General features: G+C 43.2%; 1 protein-coding gene across 3 annotated transcripts; it reads right to left on the reverse strand.

Annotated features, from left to right (window-relative positions):
* Positions 1-8,216: 8,216 nt before the first annotated feature.
* LOC139072165 (T-cell surface antigen CD2-like) lies at positions 8,217-12,013 on the reverse strand. Of its 3 annotated transcripts, none has more exons than XM_070555472.1 (5): positions 11,353-12,013; positions 9,797-10,117; positions 9,406-9,663; positions 9,130-9,333; positions 8,217-8,917 (listed from the first exon to the last, which is right to left on the reverse strand). In XM_070555472.1, exons 1-5 carry the CDS (start codon positions 11,411-11,413, stop codon positions 8,739-8,741), a joined length of 1,023 nt encoding a protein of 340 aa, XP_070411573.1. In that variant the 5' UTR covers positions 11,414-12,013; the 3' UTR covers positions 8,217-8,738. The 3 variants fall into 3 exon arrangements, with proteins under 3 accessions (XP_070411573.1, XP_070411574.1, XP_070411582.1); XM_070555473.1 differs by having other exon boundaries at positions 9,214-9,333; positions 11,353-12,001; XM_070555481.1 differs by lacking the exon at positions 9,130-9,333 and having other exon boundaries at positions 11,353-12,006.
* Positions 12,014-20,472: the final 8,459 nt, after the last annotated feature.

The raw sequence follows: 20,472 nt of genomic DNA on the forward strand, positions 1-20,472 counted from the left end.
CAGTTTTTATCTGTATTCACTTCTCAGGCTACAGCAAAGGAAGTGATTTCAGTTTTACTTCCTTTTTTCTGACAACAAAAGACAACATCTGTGTGTCTGATAGATGAGAGAAAAATTTACACAGGTTATGAAAAGAATTTGGACTAAAATACTGAATTTATTTAAAGACAATCATGTTCAGTGTCTGCATCACTAATCATGTTTATCTGATAATGTTCAGGTTAGAGAAATTATTGTTGCAGCAAATATTCAGATAAACTAAGACAGCAAAAGAACACTACAGTAAGAGTGGGTGGTAAACAATTGTGAGATGAATATAAACTTATTTAAGGTTTTAAGGGAAAACACCAGGTGTAAGGAGGAATGTCACCTTTCTCCCGTTTAAACTAAACAACAGATCGAGAACGATGATAGAAAATTAATGTGATGTTTGAATAGTGGTCCATTTAAATGCATAGTAGTCAATCATATTTACAATAAAACATTGATGATTTAAATCGGTTTATTGTCAGTTTTTAGTCTTTTATTTTGGGACATAAAATCACTATTTTATTTTGAAACAACAACAAACAGTAACGCATGTTTACCGGCAGGGGGAGCCAGATTCATCCTGATACTGATGGAGAGTTAAACTGATGGAAACCTCCAACTACAGGAAGAGTAAAAAAGAAAAAAACAAGCTGGTATTAAAATTACTTTATAATATTAACACATTCAATACATATAATGTAAAATAAGTACAATAAAAATTACTTTTATTTTAACAAACCTTTCAGGTATTTTAGGTGCAAATATCAACATCAGCTATTAACTATTCTTCTCTAATGAACGACAACTCAGCTGCAGCTTGTGCAAAATCTCTCTGTGCTCTCTCTATCTCTCTCTCTCTCACACACACACACGCACACACACACGCACGCACGCATGCACGCACACACACACACACACACACACACACACACACACACACACACAAGTATTTATTTAAGTTCCTGATTAGCAGCAGTAACTCCTGCATGAGATGAACATCTGTGTGTTCACACAGAGCTGTTTCATGTGGTTTTAGCTGCAAATGATAAACACTTTTAGTAAAGTTCCTCTTTAGAAGCTGAGTGTTTCTCACATCATCCTCCTTCATCTGTCTTCTGTTAGAGGAGATCACTCAATCATGCACATAGGACCTTGAGGGGTGGGCAAGTCAGGGGGGCAGGTATGGATCCCATTTCTGCATTCCTGTGGCAGCTTGCCCCCAATTTTATGTGCACATTAAACACTTCCACCAACGACATTTCACGCAAACACACACTTAGGGCCTTGGGAGTGAGCACATTCAACGGCATTTGACAAGGGGATTTTTCAGCCTCATCCCGAGTGCCGGTGCCCACTTCCAATTTTAAACTGCACTTAGACACAGAGGGCTGTGGGTGCAAGTAGGGTGATGTGGTGGCATCAGCTGGCGTAGGCCAGACGATGCCTGCACTGTATCGTTCTGAGCTGCAGCTCACAGGGCTTCACACGCCTGAATAAACATCTTCAAGTCATCAACGTGAACTGTCACAGATTATCACTCACCCAATCACCTGTTTTGACGTTATTTCCCCGCGAATCGTAGTTCTATTTGTAGTCCCAGTCTTTCGGCTTTTTCTTGTGCTTTTTTGCAATAATACATTTAGACAAACACATCCTACACACATCACACACCCACTACAAACTCCCAACACACCACTACGAACGTTTTGATGAACTGCGGACAAATTCCTCGAGGCGTACAGCGCCGGATGAGGATGTAGTTTCCGTTTCCTCATCCGCCCCAGATTCTGCTGGCAGTGGGGAGAAAGCTGACTTTATCAAAGGAGTTGATTCGTCGTACGACCTGTATGTATAAATTCATGAAATATTCATTATAATTGTTATTATTAGTGAGAGAAAGAGAAAACTAAATACTACTGAAACATTTGCTACAAATACTGCTGAACAGTTTTGCTCTTTTCTGTGTGCAGTTGTGATGAAGTTGAAGAGGAAACTGAGGTCTCCTGCACCTCTGAGGCTTCCTGGGTACCAGAGAGAGGCAGAGGAAGAGGAAGGAGTCAGAGGAGAGGCCCTCCAGGAAAGAGAGGCAAGCGCTCCAAGTCAGAGACTGTTTGTTTTCATGAAGCTGCCTGGAAAAGTGAAAAGGACCCTGACAACTTCTCACATCCTCCACCACATATCCTGCCAAAGAAAGGCCAGGTACACAGCCACCTGTTACAGAACATGTGAACAATCCTTCTCCATCTGAGCTGTTCAAGATGTATGTTGACAGGGCTGATATCAAAAACTCTGTGTGCCAACACTAATAAAAATGCAGAAAAAATTATTGCTGCAGCCAAAAATTATAATAGACTGAGGCGACGGATCCTGAGATGTATCAGTACATCGGGATAACACTGTATGTGGGGATTTTAAAGATGCCAAAGGTCAGAGATTTTTGGCGTGCCATATCCTCCCAAGATCATGTCCAGAGACTGGTTCCTCACCATTACTTGGAATATTCATATGAGTGACCTTGTGGAAGATGCCCTCAATGACAGCAAAAAAGGCTCAGATGACAATGACTTCACAGAATGCGCCCCCTGTAAGGCAGTTTATGTGTAGCCTGCAACCCTGTGTACCACCCCAGCAAAACCTCTCTGTGGATGAGCGTATGGTTGCCACCAAAGCCAAGATTGCCATGAAGCAGTACATCCAAAATAAGGCCAAAATGGGTATAAAGCTTTTTGTTGTTTCTGACAACACAGGCTACACTGTTGACTTCAGCATCTACACAGGGAGGTCCTCTCTGAATAGTGGGAAAGGGCTGTCATTTGATGCTGTGATGTCTTTCATCCACAAAGCCTACCTGGGATCTGGATATCTTATTTACTGTGATAACTTTTACACCAGCCCAGCTCTGTTTCACCGCCTTTATGACACGGGGTTTGGAGCCTGTGGGACTTTTCGGGACACAAGAATTGGCATCCCAAAAACTAAAATTGATGCCCTAACAAAGAAATCTCCACGAGGTTCAATCAGGTGGATCAGAGAGCGAGCTCTAATTTTTATGAACTGGATTAATTCAGTTTCTAGCTGACCCTCGAACCAGCCAATTCTGGAACAAGCATTTTGAAACCATCCTATCTCTTTACTTCAGGTCAAAACCTCTCTGCAACGCTTGGTGATATCAGACAAAAGGGTTCTTCTAAGAGCCAACGAATAGCCTTAGACGCAAACAAGCATTCCAGCTTCCCGTCATGACCTGGAGATATCTCAAGACTAGATGGGTCGTATTGGAGCTAAGCTATGACTTCCTGATTCCTAGAGGTCCATGTCCATCCTGACCTTGTGACCCCCTGGATCTGAACGGGGGTTTTCATACAAGGGTGCATAGACTTGGCACAGATTGAGTCAGATGGTTTTTATAAACAAATCTCTAGCTTATCAAACCAGACAGCCAAATTGATTTTACATCCCAAACTCCACAAACTCTCTCAGATATTTAAGAAAGGTTTTGCTAAAACATCTAGCTTCCATTCCATCATTTCACACATCACATTAAATCACTTCATATCCATTCCATCATTCATACCTTGTGTAATGAATTAAATTACATGTTATTTAATAAGCCATAAGGCGTAGGATTCCATAGGAAATATGAAATCAACCTTACGGATCTGTGAGGTTGTTTAAACCAGAAGACTGGAACTTTTTAATGCAGGGATTAGATAACAGCTTCATATTCACTCAGAGACAACAGAAGAGAGAGAGAGTCGTTTAAAAGTTAAGAATTTTATTACTAACAAATTAAACTAGACTGACTTTAAGCACTAAATGTATGGTGTAACTAAGGTGGATGAGACAGTGAATGATGACGTGTGATGTTGCTCAGAACCAGCAAATCCGAAGAAGCAATTAGTTCTGATGGGACCTGAAGGGGATGTCTTTGCGTTAAGCTTTGTTTAGGAGATTCATAAACACATTCGACGCCATTTGCCGGTCTACCTACCCTTCGTGGAAGCCCCCGTTAGATCAGGAATGTCAAAGTCCAGCTTGACCTTTTCTGAACCGCAGCCGGTAGGAAAAGCCGCGGTTGCCGACCAGACCAGTCTGTGAGATGCTCCCGGGTCACGACAAATTTAATGGCGTCTGACTAGGTCTGGGTCTTGATGGTTCAGCTTTTATTCTGAAAGGAACCGTTGCAGCAGTTGGAATAACAACAAATTTTCCAGCTTGTCGTTGTTGTTTTGGTTGAGGAGGAGAGTTACGGATTGGCCACTCCGAAGCTTTCTCTAGAACGCTTTGAAATGGCGTTAGAGATGACGTGGCATAGTTTTATATGTATGTGTATATATATATATATATATATATATATATATATATATATATATATATATATATATATATATATACATATATATATATATATGTATATATATATAAATGTCAGGTGGGGCCTTTGACTCCTCCCATCTCCTGGGACTTCTTTTGATGATATAGATCTTCGTCTCCCCTCCCCCTGCCACACCTGGTGTGAGGGGTTGTGCCATGGTCTGCCTGAGTGTTTGTGGCTCCCGGGTCAGGGGGTTTAAGATTTTTGGCATCTGCCTGATCAATCCCGGTGGCTGCCTGGTGGGGTCAGGGTCCCTGGGCTCTGCTGGGTCCCCGGCGGGGATGGTCGCCCCTGGGTCCCGGGTCGCTGGGTCCCGGGCTCGGCCGGCTAGGGGGTGGGAGGCTGCGGGTGGGCCTGTGGGCTTGCCGCTGATGTCTCCCAGGACTCTGCCGGCTGCTGGTTGTGGCCCCCCGGGGCGATCCTCTGTGCCTCTCGAGGGGGTTGGGGGACTTTCTGGTTGCAGTCTCCTTGGGGTTCCTGTGTTCTGGGACAGCGCCTGGATCTCTGGGACTTGGAGCTCCCCTGTCTCCTACACATCTTTAGGGGGCAGATCTGTGGCCCCTCACACTCTCTATTGGACACTCCTATAGAGAAACCTTACATAAACAAGCGCGTGTACACACACAGGTGGTCACATGGTGCTCTCATAAGTATAGGCTTGGGCACGTTCAACACAGGTGTTAAGACTATGGTGGGCACTTAATGCATTGTGATTTATTATCGTGTGATTGTTCAGTTAAACAATGTTGATTTTATATTTCTTCAACAAGTTGACACAGTGATAGCTTGATCTTGTTGTATTGTTGTTGTGTCCCTTTTTTCTTTTTGCTTTTTTTTTCTTGTCTCTTTCTGCAGGTCTACAAGCAGACTCTTGGTCGTTATTGTTTATTTTTGTGGACCCCCCACCCCCTTCCCCCCTCTCTCCCCACCTTTTGTCTTTTCCTTTCTCTTTCACCTCTGACTCTGTGTCTGGTCGGAATTACAAAGCATTCAAAAACAATAACAATAAAGTTTTAAGTATCAGGCGTGACATTAAAAGCAGATGCTTTGATGCTCCACCTGAGAGTAAATCTGTAAGGCTTGTTACCAGCATTCAGACATCAATTCTGTTTGCTTCACAGCAAGACAGGATACGGTTAAAAAAATAAAAAAATAAATTAAAAAGAGATGACGTGGCATAGTTTTATACTTCGGATGTTATGGTTTATGGTCAAATGAAAAGTTGAAGAGTTCCCAGACACCATCAAAACCACGCCTCTGTCACATCTGTCAGATTCTGATTGGATCAGTGACAGTAATGTGTCATGTCTTTTAACGCTACGTGAAATCAGTCCTGTTGGAACATTTAAAGTCATAGTACCTTTATATTCTATAGGATTATAATAAAGTAATTAATATTTTGATTTCACAGATCGGTCACATCTTATTTAATGACTAACACTTGGTTGGATTAGCTTTAAAATAGAGTTCTTTGATTAATTAAAAGAAAAGTGTCCATTCTTCGTTCTTCTGTTGAGCTGAAAATAAGCAGGTTTGAAGCGAGTGCATGAGACCTTGAGACCATACCTCATGCAGACTAGTCCTGTGTCAGAGGAGGGGGAAAAACAGTTATTTCATTCTGTTACACTTGTCTTGTACAATCATTAGTTTAGAGAAATAGAAATAAATACATTTTTAGAAACTATATGCTTGACTCTGTCTGAATGAATATGAAGAGTGTTTATGGTCCCTGAATAAGCAAAAGAAAATATAATCTTCTGATTATACATTTAAAGATCAGTCAGATTGATATTTCATATTTATATGGAATTATCACATCTTGTTGATCATTTGTTACATATGTAGCCAATCTTTAATGCTAATCACACATCCACCCACCCCCGACGTCCCAGACAGAAAGTGAAAAGTGGACATGTCTTGGGAAAAGAGGACGTTTGATCACCCTAATTTAATGGCCATCGGTTGATTGATGTAGTGATTGAACTCAGTTCGGACAAACACACACACACACAGTGGCTGCACACTTCTGGCTTTGGAGACAAATATCCATCCATCCATTTTCTGAACCCGCTTGTCCACGTAGGATTGCGCGGGGGGCTGGTGCCTATCTCCAGCGGTCAATGGGCAACCAGGCAGGGTACACCCTGGACAGAGAGCCAGTCCATCGCAGGGCAACACAGAGACACACAGGACAAACAATCAAGCACACACACACTTACAACTAAGAACAATTTAGACAGACCAATTAACCTAACATCATGTTCTTGGACTGTGGGAGGAAGCGGGAGTACCTAGAGAGAACCCATGCATGCACAGGGAGAACATGCAAACTCCATGCAGAAAGATCCCAGGCTGGGAAGCGAACCCAGGATCTTCTTGCCTCAAGGCAAATATGTTTCTTTTAAATATATAGTTGATAGAATCTTTTGATTTCGTCTTAGGTTTTGGTTTCATCTAAACTCTTCTGAAGGAGCAGCCGTGGTGCATTCAAGCGACACATCTTTTTCTATAGAGGAGAAGCTTCTGACGAGGTTAGGGTTTATGCAGGTTTATGCTGTCTCAAAGGGATGAGCTAATTTCTCCCAAAAGAAAGAAAAATCATTAGATTTGAAGACCATGCTGGTTCCATGATTAAAATGTTTAAATGATGCTTCTAAAGTGAAAAACAGTTTTCCAACTAAAACAATTTCTGTTAAATGCAAGTTTAGTGTAGAGAGCAGCAAAGCTATACCTGCTACCTGTGCTTAGGTGCATCTCTGTTATTCTGCCATGAATGTAACTCTAAGAGGCTAAATATGCTGTAAAAGGAGCAAATGTGTTGTGGGGCGACAAAAGGAGTTTGTTTTATTTGTTATGAGTGGAGATAAATGACAAAATTATTTTAGAGTAAACACACTCTTATGAATTGTTTTACTCAGCATTTCAATGACAACAGAACATTAGTTTCAATCCAAGTAAATATTTTACAAGAATATTTAGCTTAAAATTGAGTATTGCCTTTTCTGAAGTGAACAAGTTACTAATGGTAAAAGCTTCAGTCATTCTCTTGAAATATTTATAGCACAGAGGAAAGAAGAAGAAACTCAAAAATAAGAGGAAGTTTCATCAATAAAGTATAGAGCTGTTTCATGTGGTTTTAGCTGCAAATGATAAACACTTTTAGCAAAGTTCCTCTTTAGAAGCTGAGCGTTTCTCACATCATCCTCCTTCATCTGTCTTCTGTTAGAGGAGATCACTCAGTACTGAACACTGGGAAGGAGGACTTCCAGAATATTCCATAAACCAGAGGTGGGTTGAAAGAAGCAGCTTTTATTGACTCGGGTTTAATTCATTTTACATTCAGTATAAATGTCCTGACCCTAAAGTCCTGCATCAGCAACAACAAGACCTGTTTAACAGCAGAGGAAACCTGAGTTCTGCTGTTGCTGCTAGTGAGGCTCAGCGTTTCTCCACCTGATGTTTATGAAGGCCACAGTCAGTGATAAAAGTACCAGCTCAGTGGCCTAGTGGTAGAGTGTCCGCCCTGGGACTGGGAGATCAGGGTTTGATTCCTGGTCAGGTCACACCAAAGACTTTAAAAATGGGACCCAATCCCTCCCTGCTTGACACTCAGCATTAAGGGTTGGATTGGGGGGTTAAACCACCAAATGGTTCCCAAGTGCAGCTGTGTCTGCAGCTCACCGCCCCCCCAGGGGATGGGTCAACTGTGGATAAAAAACTTCGCACACACATCAGTGTGTGTGACAACTAATGGGACTTTACCTTTAAAATATCAGAGTAAACAGAAAATAAACTTAAGACATCAGAGTCACCACTGACAGGTTTTTAATATGTACCAAAAAGATACAGTTCCTGTCTTAAAGATACAAAACTAAACATGGCAGCAAATCAGCCTTTTTTATTATTATAGTCATGTAAATCGATGCTTCTGCTGCCCAAGTGATAGTTTTAAAGTAAAAATAAATGCAAAAATAGAAATGCAAAAAATAAACTACAATAAGGTGAAATCATTCATTTCTATCACGCTAGAAAAAATAAAATAGCTGGAGCCTCATTAATTAAAGCTCATTTGTGCAGACGTCCTCCTTTAAACTCAGAACAATCTTTACTCATAGCAAACACACGTTAACACTGATAAAACACAGCGTGGACACAGCCACAAGCAGGTCCTGCTTGGCTAACCACCCTTTATTAGGTGTTTCTGGATCACATCTAATTTTCTGCATAAAACTTGCTGAATTTTGCAAAAGAAAAAAGAAAAGTTAATTACAATCAATAGTTCTACAAATGTTGGCCTCACCATTTCTCACACCCATAAAGACACTGTTGCTTTTTAAGAAGCAGAACTCATTTCAACCATCATCACAGAGTTGTCTCGATCCTCTGAGTCTGCAGAACTTTTATCTTTTTCATCTTTCTTTTTCCTCCAAGTGAAATAGAGACAGATGCTGAGGAGCAGGAGAACAACCAGGAGAAATCGTAATCCACATATGAGTAAAGGTGAAGGAGGCCCTGTTCAGAGACACAATAACAACAAATCACATAAAAATATATAGAAACATGTTTATGGGGTTTGGAATAATCAAGTCCATGTTGAGACTCAGCTTTTATAATTACTGTTAAAAATGTTTTCTAGCTTAAACACCTTTACAAAAACTCTTTCAGTTTTTACTGAGTTAATAAATCCAGTTCAACCCTTAGCAGCAGAGTCAGCTTTCACTTACTAAAGAACCAAAGGAGATCCTGAGTGTCAGTTTGATTGGAGGACGAGTTAATAGTGGAGGAATAATTTAACTCTGTCTCCTTACCCCCAGTGTGTGTTACTGCTGTAGGGGCTGGTGTTGGTTCTACACACAGAGTGTTATTTTCTCTAAACACCCACTCAGATATGAGAGTCCCATTGGAAGTGCAGTTAATGAAAATGAAGCCTGGGAGCAAATAAAATGATAATTATCAGTCTAAAATAAACCAAGACTCTTCCCCATGATGCTGTGACTCACCACAGGTAGATATGTCCTTTTCTCTGGAGGACTCACTGACTCGGTTCCTGACTGAACAGACCAGACGTCCTGAGATATTTTGTCTCAGAACGATGATGTTAGTCTGACTATTTCCAGAGAAGAGCTCAGAGTCTGTCAGTGTGCGTCCATCCAGAGTCCAGCTGTACTGAGGACTGTCCCCTTCCTCAGAGGAGCAGGACACCTGCATCTGTCCCTGGGACCAACACTCAGAGACCAGCTGGACAGACGACACACCAGCTGTGAGAATCATGGGATGAATGAATGTTATTATAGGAAGATGGTTGCTTTTTAATCTGGTTTACTAAAATAGAAGAAAATGTGCAGATTAGTAGTTTAAGATTTACTTCAAAAGGTCTAAAAAGTTGTTTACCTTCAACAGACAACAGTAGAGTCCTCCATGCTGTTAAACTTGCGTTTGAATCAAGGGCCCCAAGTTTATATTGTCCACTGTCATCCCTGATCAGGTTATTGATCCTAACTGTTCCAGTACTGGGAATAAACGTGACTCTGTTGTCCCTTATGATAGTTTTAGTATTGTTACTTATCCACTGGACTATCTTCGAGCCATTCTTTTTCCAGTATAATCTGGGTATCTCTGCAGCGTTGTCCACCAGCTGGATGTCCACAGCTCCTCCTAAAGCTCCGACACATTGAGCTCCATCCTGTCTGCCGTCACAGAAAGTTTCTACAGCTGGAAATAAAAAAAATAATAAATATTTCATTCATGAGAAAATGAATCTGTTTGTGATTTAACTTTTACAATGATAGGAAACACACTGGTCACATTTATTTGATACTGAAACTTGATTTTGCTGAAACTAACATTTTTATTAGACCAAATAAACCTTTTATTCATCAGATCAATAAGGATTAAAATACCAGTTAGGGTTCAACAATAGGTTAATAACTTTCTGCTGCTGTTAGTTTCTGATATGATGCTGGAACAATAGCAATGGCATTAATACTACTATGACTACTACTACTACTACTACTACTACTACTACTACTACTACTACTACTACTACTACTACTACTAATAATAATAATAATAATAATAATAATAATAATAGTAGTAGGCTTGCCAAACTAAAAAGAAAATGAAATGCTGTATGTTAACACATTCAGTGACTATAATATCTTGTGACTGAGGCCAGATTTGGAGTAGAGTTCGATCCTGATGTCAAAAACAATATTTTACATAAATCAGTTTCCAAATTTAGAGACTGAATAACTATTTGAAAAAATCTTAATGAACGGTAAATGGCCTGCTAGAGTTCTACAACCCCCAAGACACTTTACAAAACACCAGTCATTCATCCATTCACACACACTTTAACCCTCCCACTGTCCTAATGGGTGACCCCGCGAGGAAAGTTGACCAGTGAGCAGGGTTGATGGTTTATCCCTTGAGGTCCACGTGGCAGGGGTGAGGTGGTGCTCACTCCTCATCCCTGCCACGTGGACCTCAAGGGATAAACCATCAACCCTGTTCACTGGTCAACTTTCCTCGCGGGGTCACCCATTAGGACAGTGGGAGGGTTAACAAACACAAGATTCTGATGGAAAAGGACAAAGATGACACCATTGACAGGACGGTAGAGAGCAGTGACGAGCTGCTCTACCTGCTGGTGTACTACTGGTGAGAATCAATCCCTAGTGGGTCTTAGGTTAGTTTTTACACAAGTAAAGTGAACATACCAGATATAAAACCTTTAACAGGAGCGACAGGCTGCAGTTACACTAAAGACATTTTACGATAAAGTCACAAAAATTAAAAAGAACATTATTTTAATAAATAACATGATGCATGGAGCCTGTTTTATCTTAGAAAAGATCCCAAAATATTTCATTAAATTAACAGTTTAACTTGTTGAATCATTAAACACAAAGCTGAGAAAGTTAAATGTTAAACAGCTTCAATCTCACCCTGAAAGACCCCCATCATCATCATCATCATCAGCAGCAGCAGCAGCAGTCCAGCCTCCATGTCTGCTCAGCTTTCAGACTGGTTCTGAATTATTTCTGAGAGCAAACATGGATGTTTTAGCCTGATCAACCTGCAGCGGGTCCTGTTAGTGATCCGCCTCAGAGGAGAACGTGTGAAAACCTTCACCAGACAGTTTTCATCTGTATTCACTTCACAGGCTACAGCAAAGGAAGTGATTTAACATAGGAAACTTTTAGCAGAGTGTCTTTGAGAGTCTGTAGGCAGAACATCCCTTTGTAGAAACGTTGAATCAATAATAGCACGAAACAGAGTTTGTTGAATTTCCTCAGATGATGCTCAGGACCCCATTCACCCTCTGGAGGCAGGCGTTGCAGATTTTTACTAGGCCACTGAGATGGTACTTTTATCACTGACTGTGGCCTTCATAAACATCAGGTGGAGAAACGCTGAGCCTCACTAGCAGCAACAGCAGAACTCAGGTTTCCTCTGCTGTTAAACAGGTCTTGTTGTTGCTGATGCAGGACTTTAGGGTCAGGACATTTATACTGAATGTAAAATGTATTCAACCCGAGTCAATAAAAGCTGCTCTGGTTTATGGAATATTCTGGAAGTCCTCCTTCCCAGTGTTCTGTACTGAGTGATCTCCTCTAACAGAAGACAGATGAAGGAGGATGATGTGAGAAACGCTCAGCTTCTAAAGAGGAACTTTACTAAAAGTTTTTATCATTTGCAGCTAAAAACACATGAAACAGCTCTGTGTGAACACACATAGATGTTCACCTCATGCAGGAGTTACTGCTGCTAATCAGGAACTTAAATACTTACTTAACCCTCTGGAGGCAGGCGTTTCAGATTTGCAACGTTAAAACCTACCTACCTGGTTACTCCACATACGTACTTCATGAGCGTTTTAAACTCAGAAGTACCCCTGAAGGACTTAGTTGTTCATCCTTTTATCAAAACTTATTTTGAGCCTGAGAGGGTTACACACTTTACATACATACAGGAAATGTTTCATGTTTGCTGAACTTTGATCTAAATTATAGGATGCAACCATTCAGCTTTGTGCAACAATTCATTTTCTCTCTTTGAATTTAGCAAATATATTTTTCTGCATAACTTCTGTCATGATTGACCAAAAGAAACGAGATTAAAGAGGACATTCTGAAATGTTTTCTAGAAACTTCAACCACATGGCTAATGGAAAACTGTCAGAAAGCAAAAGCAGGATGAAGAAAACATGTAAAACTGAATATTTCACCTCAAGACACTCCTAACAGCCTCAACAGCAGGCCAACCAGAACTTCCTTTAGAATGGTTTTACTGGATCAGCTGGTAAACATGTGAATCTGTCCCTGATTCTGATCAGACTCAGAATTACACATGCAGACAGATGACAGGAAGTTATCACAACCGTTTATACCTGGTAAAAAAATATATGTACACACACACACACACACACACATATATATATATATATTTATATATATATATATATATATATATATAGATAGATAGATAGATAGATAGATAGATAGATAGATAGATAGATAGATAGATAGATAGATAGATAGATAGATAGATAGATAGATAGATAGATAGATAGATAGATAGATAGATATAGATTTATAGATATAGATAGATAGATACACTTTATTGATGAAACTTCCTCTTGTTTTTGAGTTTCTCCACAGCAGCAAAATGCATCAGGCGCAAATAAAAGACAGAAAACATAAAAGGAAATGAGCCGACATGAACAATCGCGTGTTAAATTAGTTTTTGAAGTGGCAACACCTAATTTGATAATGTTACCGTGGCCGTGCTCAGGACGCAGATGTCTGGAGCGCGTCAACTATCAGAGCTTTGCATGCGCAAGTTGGTTAAGGTTAGGATGGGGTGAGGGGAAGGTTAAATTGCAAGAGGGAAAAGGTCACTATTTGGTTAAATGTCCGTTTTACGGCGGGTGTCAGTACCGACGCTCTGGCACATCGAGTTGCCCCCCCCGATGCGCAGGAGCTTGTCACCTGCTGACTGCAGGCTGCTGTCTTTTCCGAGGGCTGCATCTTGCTGGTCATTATCATGTGACAGCGACTAGTTGATGACAGTTATAAAAAGTCACTATAGTGAAGTCGACTAGTTCATACAACCCCTATTGCTCCCCAGTGTTCTGCAGCATGATCAGCACGTTCTCTTTGAACTTGATATCAAATTTTCGCCTCCTCTTCGTCTCCGCACCTGCCAAATCGTGGTCTGTCACTGGCAAATCAAAAGTGAGACGGATGACACAACCCCCACCCGCACCCCCCACCCTCCCCACCCCCCCCCCACCCCACCCCCGTGTTACTGGCTTGTTACCACATTCCACCTGGCCACAATAAAATACCGGCCATTATTCACCTCCGCCGACTCCGACACCGGCCAAAATATGATACCCGGCAGTTAATTGAATACAGACCAATATTAGAGGATTTACGGTATTTATTTCTATTTCCCTAAACTAATGATTATACAAGACAAGGTATGAATGATGGAATGTATATGAAGTGATTTAATGTGATGTGTGAAATGATGGAATGGAAGCTAGATGTTTTAGCAAAACCTTTCTTAAGTATCTGAGAGTTTGTGGAGTCTGGGTTGTAAAATCAATTTGGCTGTCTGGTTTGATAAGCTAGAGATTTGTTTATAAAAACCATCTGACGCAATCTGTGCCAAGTCTACGCACCCTTGTATGAAAACCCCCATTCAGATCCAGGGGGTCACGAGGTCAGGATGGACATGGACCTCTAGGAATCAGGAAGTCATAGCTTAGCTCCAATACGACCCATCTAGTCTTGAGATATCTCCTGGTCATGACAGGAAGCTGGAATGCTTGTTTGCATCTAAGGCTATTCGTTGGCATGCGTCTCACTAATACCATGCAGATGCACACCTATCTGCAATAATCCTGATCTTTTGCAAAAGAATAAAATGATGAACGTTCCGGACTGGAAAAATAAAGGGATCCTATACCTGGAACAAATATATGAAGGATTGGACTTTATCACATTTAATCCAATAGTCTCCCAATTTGGAATGGATAAGAACAGCTTATTAGAACATCACCAAATTAAATCTGAAGTCAAACAAAAAATTAAGCTCAATAAAATAGAATTACAAACACCACCAAGGGTATTAGACTTCTATAATCTCAAACCCCCCAAACTACTGTCTAAAGTTTGTAAGACATTGTCCAAAATAGACGATAGAATTGCAATCCCTATCGAAAAATGGGAGGATCTATCAGCTTTGACAAGAACTTCTGGTCCCAAACTTGTTAAAAACTTTTAAATGATCAAACACCCCAATTTACAATTAATTCAGTACAAAATTCTACACAGAGTACACTATACAGGTCATCGGATGTTCAAGATGGGGTTTGTGTCATCTGACACTTGTACACACTGCACAAACAACGTTCCTGACAATTACATTCACGCACTGTGGTCCTGTCCACCTGTCCAGGAATTTTGGGGTAGAGTATGTGAAGATCTGTCAAAGTGTCTGAAATGTCATATCCCAACCGCCCCCTCTCTTTGTTTACTGGGAAACCTGGACGATGTCCCGATTGAAACATCTTTGGTTCACGTGGTTCTGACTGCCATATGCATCGCTAAGAAAACTGTCCTCTTGAATTGGAAAAATAGAGAAACTCTTTGCATTAACCAGTATAGAAATCTTTTGTCAGATCATATTACACTTGATTTAGCCTCTGCTTCCACTTTAAATCAATCTCTATGGGCTCCTTTGATCGGTTCCAATACATAGCGATGATGGGGGACCATTGATATTGTCCTGCGGGATGATGTGGGTGAGGGGGTGGAAGGTCTGAGTTTGGAGTATCTGGATGTTCCCTGGAGGTGGGTTCACTGGGTGTGTCTGGGACTGGGGGGCTGTTGCCCCCCTCTGGAGGTGCTTGGGTTGCCTCGGGGGGTGGACTACTGGTGGTTGTGAGTGGGGCCCCTTGGAGGTCTTGGCGGCAGCCATGGGTCGCTGCCTGGCAGCTGCATTGACCCTGGGCGGGTCTGGGTGGGGGACTAGGGGCTCGGGGTGTGGGGGTGGCCGGCTCCATGTGGGGATCTGGACGGGGCCTTGGGGGTCAGGTCCTGACATGTATGCTGCCGGGAAGAAGGAAGGAACATGCAACAGTGCCTGGCCTGGGTTCAGGGGCCTCAGGTAGATGTTGGCTCCTCTGCTGTCCCATCACAGGGGAGGGGGAGGTCCAGGAGGGGGAGGACCCAACCTTACCTGGATGTCCTATGTCTTATATATTCTGGAAGTTGTGCAAATGCAGGGATGGGTGTAGATTTTTTAATGGGGTGGGGCTGGGTTGGTGCCCTCGGACTCCGTGAAGCTCTGCAATGCAGCTACTTTGGGTCCTGGCAAGATGGGCTGGGGTCTCCATGCCCTGGGTGGCATTTTGACAACAGAGGTTCCTATTGGGGCCAGTGGGGGAGCTGGCTCCCTGGAAGGCAAAGCCCAACCAGCCATTCCTCCCTATCCCCGCATATTTTTCTCCTCCTGCTCCCTCATATCATCACACAAACATGCACATAGGACCTTGGGGGGTGGACAAGTCAAGGAGTGTGGGTATGGACCCCATTTCTGCATTCCTGTGGCAACCTGCCCCCCAATTTTATTTGCACCTTAAACATTTCCACCAACGACTTTCCACGCAAACACACACTTAGGGCCATGGGAGTGAGCACATTCAACGGCAGTTGGCAGGGGGATTTCTCAGCCTCATCCCGAGTGCCGGTGCCCACTTCCAATTTAAACTGCACTTAAACACCAAGGGCTGTGAGTGCAAGTGGGGTGGTGCGGTGGCATCAGCTGGCATAGGCCAGACAATGCCCGCACTGCCCACTCACCACAGCCATGGAAAACACCTCATCAACACACACACTAAAACTATATTGGAGCAGGCGGAGGGAGACTACGGGTCTTAGCACACCTCTGTTGTCGGTGGTTGTGAGTGGGGCCCCTTGGAGGTCTTGTCGGCAGCCATGGGTCGCTGCCTGGCAGCTGCATTGACCCTTGGCAGGTCTGGGTGGGGGCCTGGGGGCTCGGGGTGTGGGGGTGGCCGGCCCCATGTGGGGATCTGGGCGGGGCCTTAGGGGTCAGGTCCTGACATGTATGCTGCCGCATCCTCTGTGCCTCTCGAGGGGGATGGGGGCCTTTCTGGTTGCAGTCTCTTTGGGGCTGGAGGCTAGGAGGGAGATCTGGCCATCTGGTTGGGGCCTGGGGTGGTGGGTTGCTGTGCTCAGCATTGGGCGGGGGAGCCTGCTCATCAGCACCCGTGCAGAAAGGGTCAAACTCTGGTAACCGGTAATGGTTGTACCCCATGTGCAGCAGTACCGGGACCAGAGTGAATAGGGTGTGTATGGGGAGCATGAGTGGGTGTCCGGGGTGCATTTTTGTAAGTCTTTGGTTGTATGTGTATGTGTGAGCATGAGGGAGGGAGTGTGTGACTGTGTTTGTGTATGACTGCATATGTCAGGTGGGGCCTTTGACACCTCCCTTCTCCTGGGACTTCTTTTGATGATATAGATCTTTGTCTCCCCTCCCCCTGCCACACCTGGTGTGGAGTGTGGTGTCTTGGTCTGCCTGAATGTTCGTGGCTCCCCGGTCAGGGGATTTAAGATTTTTGGCGTCTGCCTGATCAATCCCGGTGGCTGTCTGGTGGGGTCTGGGTCCCTGGGCTCTGCTGGCTCCCCGGCGGGGGTGGTCGCCCCGGGTCCCGGGTCGCTGGGTCCCGGGTCGCTGGGTCCCGGGCTTGGCCAGCTAGGGGGTGGGAGGCTGTGGGCGGGCCTCTGGGCTTGCCGCTGATATCTCCAGGGACTCTGCTGGTTGTGGCCCCCCGGGACGATTCTCTGTGCCTCTCGAGTGGGACGGGGGCCTTTCTGGTTGCAGTCTCCTTGGGGTTCCTGTGTTCTGGGGCAGCGCCTAGATCTCTGGGACTTGGAGCTCCCCCCCGTCTCCTACGCATCTTTAGGGGGCAGATCTGTGGCCCCTCACACTCTCTATTGGACACTCCTATAAAGAAACCTTACATAAACAAGCGCGTGTACACACACAGGTGCTCACATGGTGCTCTCAAAAGTATGGGCTTGGGCACGTTCAACACAGGTCTTAAGACTATGGTGGGCACTTAATGCACTGTGATTTATTATCGTGTGATTGTTCAGTTAAACAATGTTGATTATATATTTCTTCAACAAGTTAACGCAGTGATAGCTTGATCTTGTTGTATTGTTGTTGTGTCCCTTTTTTTTCTTTTTTTCTTGTCTCTTTCTGCAGGTTTACAAGCAGACTCTTGTTCATTATTGTTTATTTTTGTGGACCCCCAACCCCCTTCCCCCCTCTCTCCCCACCTTTTGTCTTTTCCTTTCTCTTTCACCTCTGACTCTGTGTCTGGTCGGAATTACAAAGCATTCAAAAACAATAACAATAAAGTTTTTAAGTATCAGGCGTGACATTAAAAGCAGATGCTTTGATGCTCCACCTGAGAGTAAATCTGTAAGGCTTGTTACCAGCATTCAGACATCAATACTGTTTGCTTCACAGCCGGACAGGACACGGTAAAAAAAATAAAAAAATAAAATAAAAAGAGATGACGTGGCATAGTTTTATACTTCGGATGTTATGGTTTATGGTCGAATGAAAAGTTGAAGAGTTCCCAGACACCATCAAAACCACGCCTCTGTAGCGCTATTAAGATCCTATTGTCTGCCCTTAACAGCTGCCCCTGCACACAGTAACAACGTGTAGGAATCGCCAAGGTCGGATGCTGGTTTCAGTATGTTTACATTCCAGGAGAAGAGACAGAAGAAGAGAAGAACGCTTTCCATTAATTAATCAAAGTACTTTATTTGTGATAAAGCTAATCAAAGCATATGTTGATCAATAATAATCAGGTGAATGATCTGTGAAATAAAGATGTCATGAGTTATGCGTTTAATGAATAAACAGGACTGCACCAGACAGACTGATCTACATTAACATGGAAACGCATGACACATTGTTCTCAACCAATCAGAACTTTCGTCTGTCGTAGGGCAGAATCTGGGTTGTTTAATGAAGTTGTCCAATCCGGTTTACTAAGATTTGTTAACAACTAGGGGATATAAAACAAGGCAACGCCATTTTATATTCAGTTCCATTTTAACCTCAGCTCTGTTCGATCTGAGTTCCAAAGGAGTTACATCATACTCTCAACGTAGTTTTCAACCAGCTCTCGATCCATCACCGCAAAAGAGAGGTGCAGCCTGGCCAGATGCACTTTCTACTTTAAGCTGACAACTGTCAAGCTGGAGATTTCCGTCGTTTGAACAACAAGACGACGTCCCTTCAAAATAAGAGCTGAACTCGCTGACGCCTGCCGCTGCTACCGGAGTCGACCCGCAGACGGGCTTTGTAGTGCTGCGACCGCTGTTTCACCAGCTCCAGCACATCTGAAGGTCCGAGGACCTGGCATTTCCTGATCGAACACGGGAGGCTCCACATGGTACGTGGTTACGGCAAAATGGCTGCTCATGTCATCAGCTTCTGAAGCCTTGTGGTAGCCTAGTCATAACAACCAGATTCGCTACGTCAGCCTAGAGATCCTGAACCCACACACACACACACACCAACATGATAACATTCAGATCCATATGCATCCATCACAGAATTAGTCCTGGTAGATTGTAAGAATTTATAATTATAGAAATTAAAGATTCTTAAACGATCCCAACTCTCTCTTTTCTTGTCTCTCAGTCAATACAGAGTGTTTAAGTAAACTCCCTGATGATAAAAACAACCACTTCTGATTATAATATTTAGATCTAATTACAGTGTATAAATATACAAACTACAGATCACTACATTTTGGCGAGCCTAGCCTGATATCTGCACAGTTTATTACACTTTGTGCCGATTTTGAGACATATTTGGGATTTCGTTCAGTGTGAGTTCGAAACAAAAACAAAAAAGTGAGCTTTTCACATTCAGCTTGAGGCAGAGCTTTTATCTTGAAGGGGGTTGCCCATTCATCACCCTCCACAGGAGGCGCTGTTTCATCAAAACACCTTAAAGCTGACGTGCACTAGCGGCCATTTTGAGGCCTACATATGAAGGTATATTTTTCCTGTCTTGGTACGTTGAAAACTGTCTGTTTTATTATTTGTCGCTGTGTTTGTGACACTGTGCGCACATATTTGTGAAATCGGAGATAGATTTATCCCCGTCGGAAGTTACTTCCGTTCGGCAGACGTCTGATCCGCGTCTGTCCATTACCGGTAACCTCGCAAGCATAATAGTTAGCTTAACTTGCTAATATTATTCGCTATAAGCTGACGTTAGACACCGAAGAGCGCATCTGCACCCCAGAGGGCAGACGCTAAAGTCCCTAATTACCTCGTCGCTAAGGCACGTTTGGTTAATCGGGCAATTTTGTCCTGGTCGCTCCGGACACTCGCTAGCTTAGCCGAAGAGCTGCCTAGCCACCTCGGTTTAGACACGGGAACGCGTCCCGATAAGCTGTCAAACCGTTCCGACGCAGCGATTCTGCGTCCTAAAATCCGCCAAACCTTCCGGTACAAAGTACAGTTGGTTACATTAGCGGTGCTTCTTGTAAAACGCTCCGGTGTGTAGAATCGTGATTCTGCTACGGGGATAAACGCTGAGTGACGGACAGCGCATGCGCAACAATCCGCCATCTTAGGTAACCTGGCACGTAGCTCGACCGGCCATCTTGGGTAGGTCAAAAGAGAATGATATTTTTGGCATTACTACACGATTTTGCCCCAAATATTCATTCAAAAGCCAAGCTTCCCTGTAACTAATCCTCTAATAGGTCTACAGGTAAGGGTGTTTCTGAAAAATTAGTAAATTAAAGAACAAATTACTAATTGGAAGATGGGCTCAGAGGAAACAATGCAATTTCCGTCACAACTTCAGGCGGCGATGCAGAGCGCTTTCCTACCGATGATGACTGAGATGAGGAACATGATGAACATGATCTGCGCTCTTCAGCAGGACGTCAAGGGCGTCAAACATTCTGTGCGTGATTTTCAGGCGAC

Source organism: Nothobranchius furzeri, chromosome 1, assembly GCF_043380555.1.
Source record: "Nothobranchius furzeri strain GRZ-AD chromosome 1, NfurGRZ-RIMD1, whole genome shotgun sequence".
NCBI lineage: Eukaryota > Metazoa > Chordata > Actinopteri > Cyprinodontiformes > Nothobranchiidae > Nothobranchius > Nothobranchius furzeri.

Excerpts from the sequence above, each read along its gene's own strand:
- LOC139072165 (XM_070555472.1), bottom strand. The coding sequence starts at position 11,413 with ATGGAGGCTGGACTGCTGCTGCTGCTGCTGATGATGATGATGATGATG. Across the intron at positions 10,118-11,352 it reads GATGATGGGGGTCTTTCAGG|CTGTAGAAACTTTCTGTGAC; the intron begins GTGAGATTGAAG and ends TTTTATTTCCAG. Across the intron at positions 8,918-9,129 it reads GGATCTCCTTTGGTTCTTTA|GGCCTCCTTCACCTTTACTC; the intron begins GTAAGTGAAAGC and ends GTCTCTGAACAG.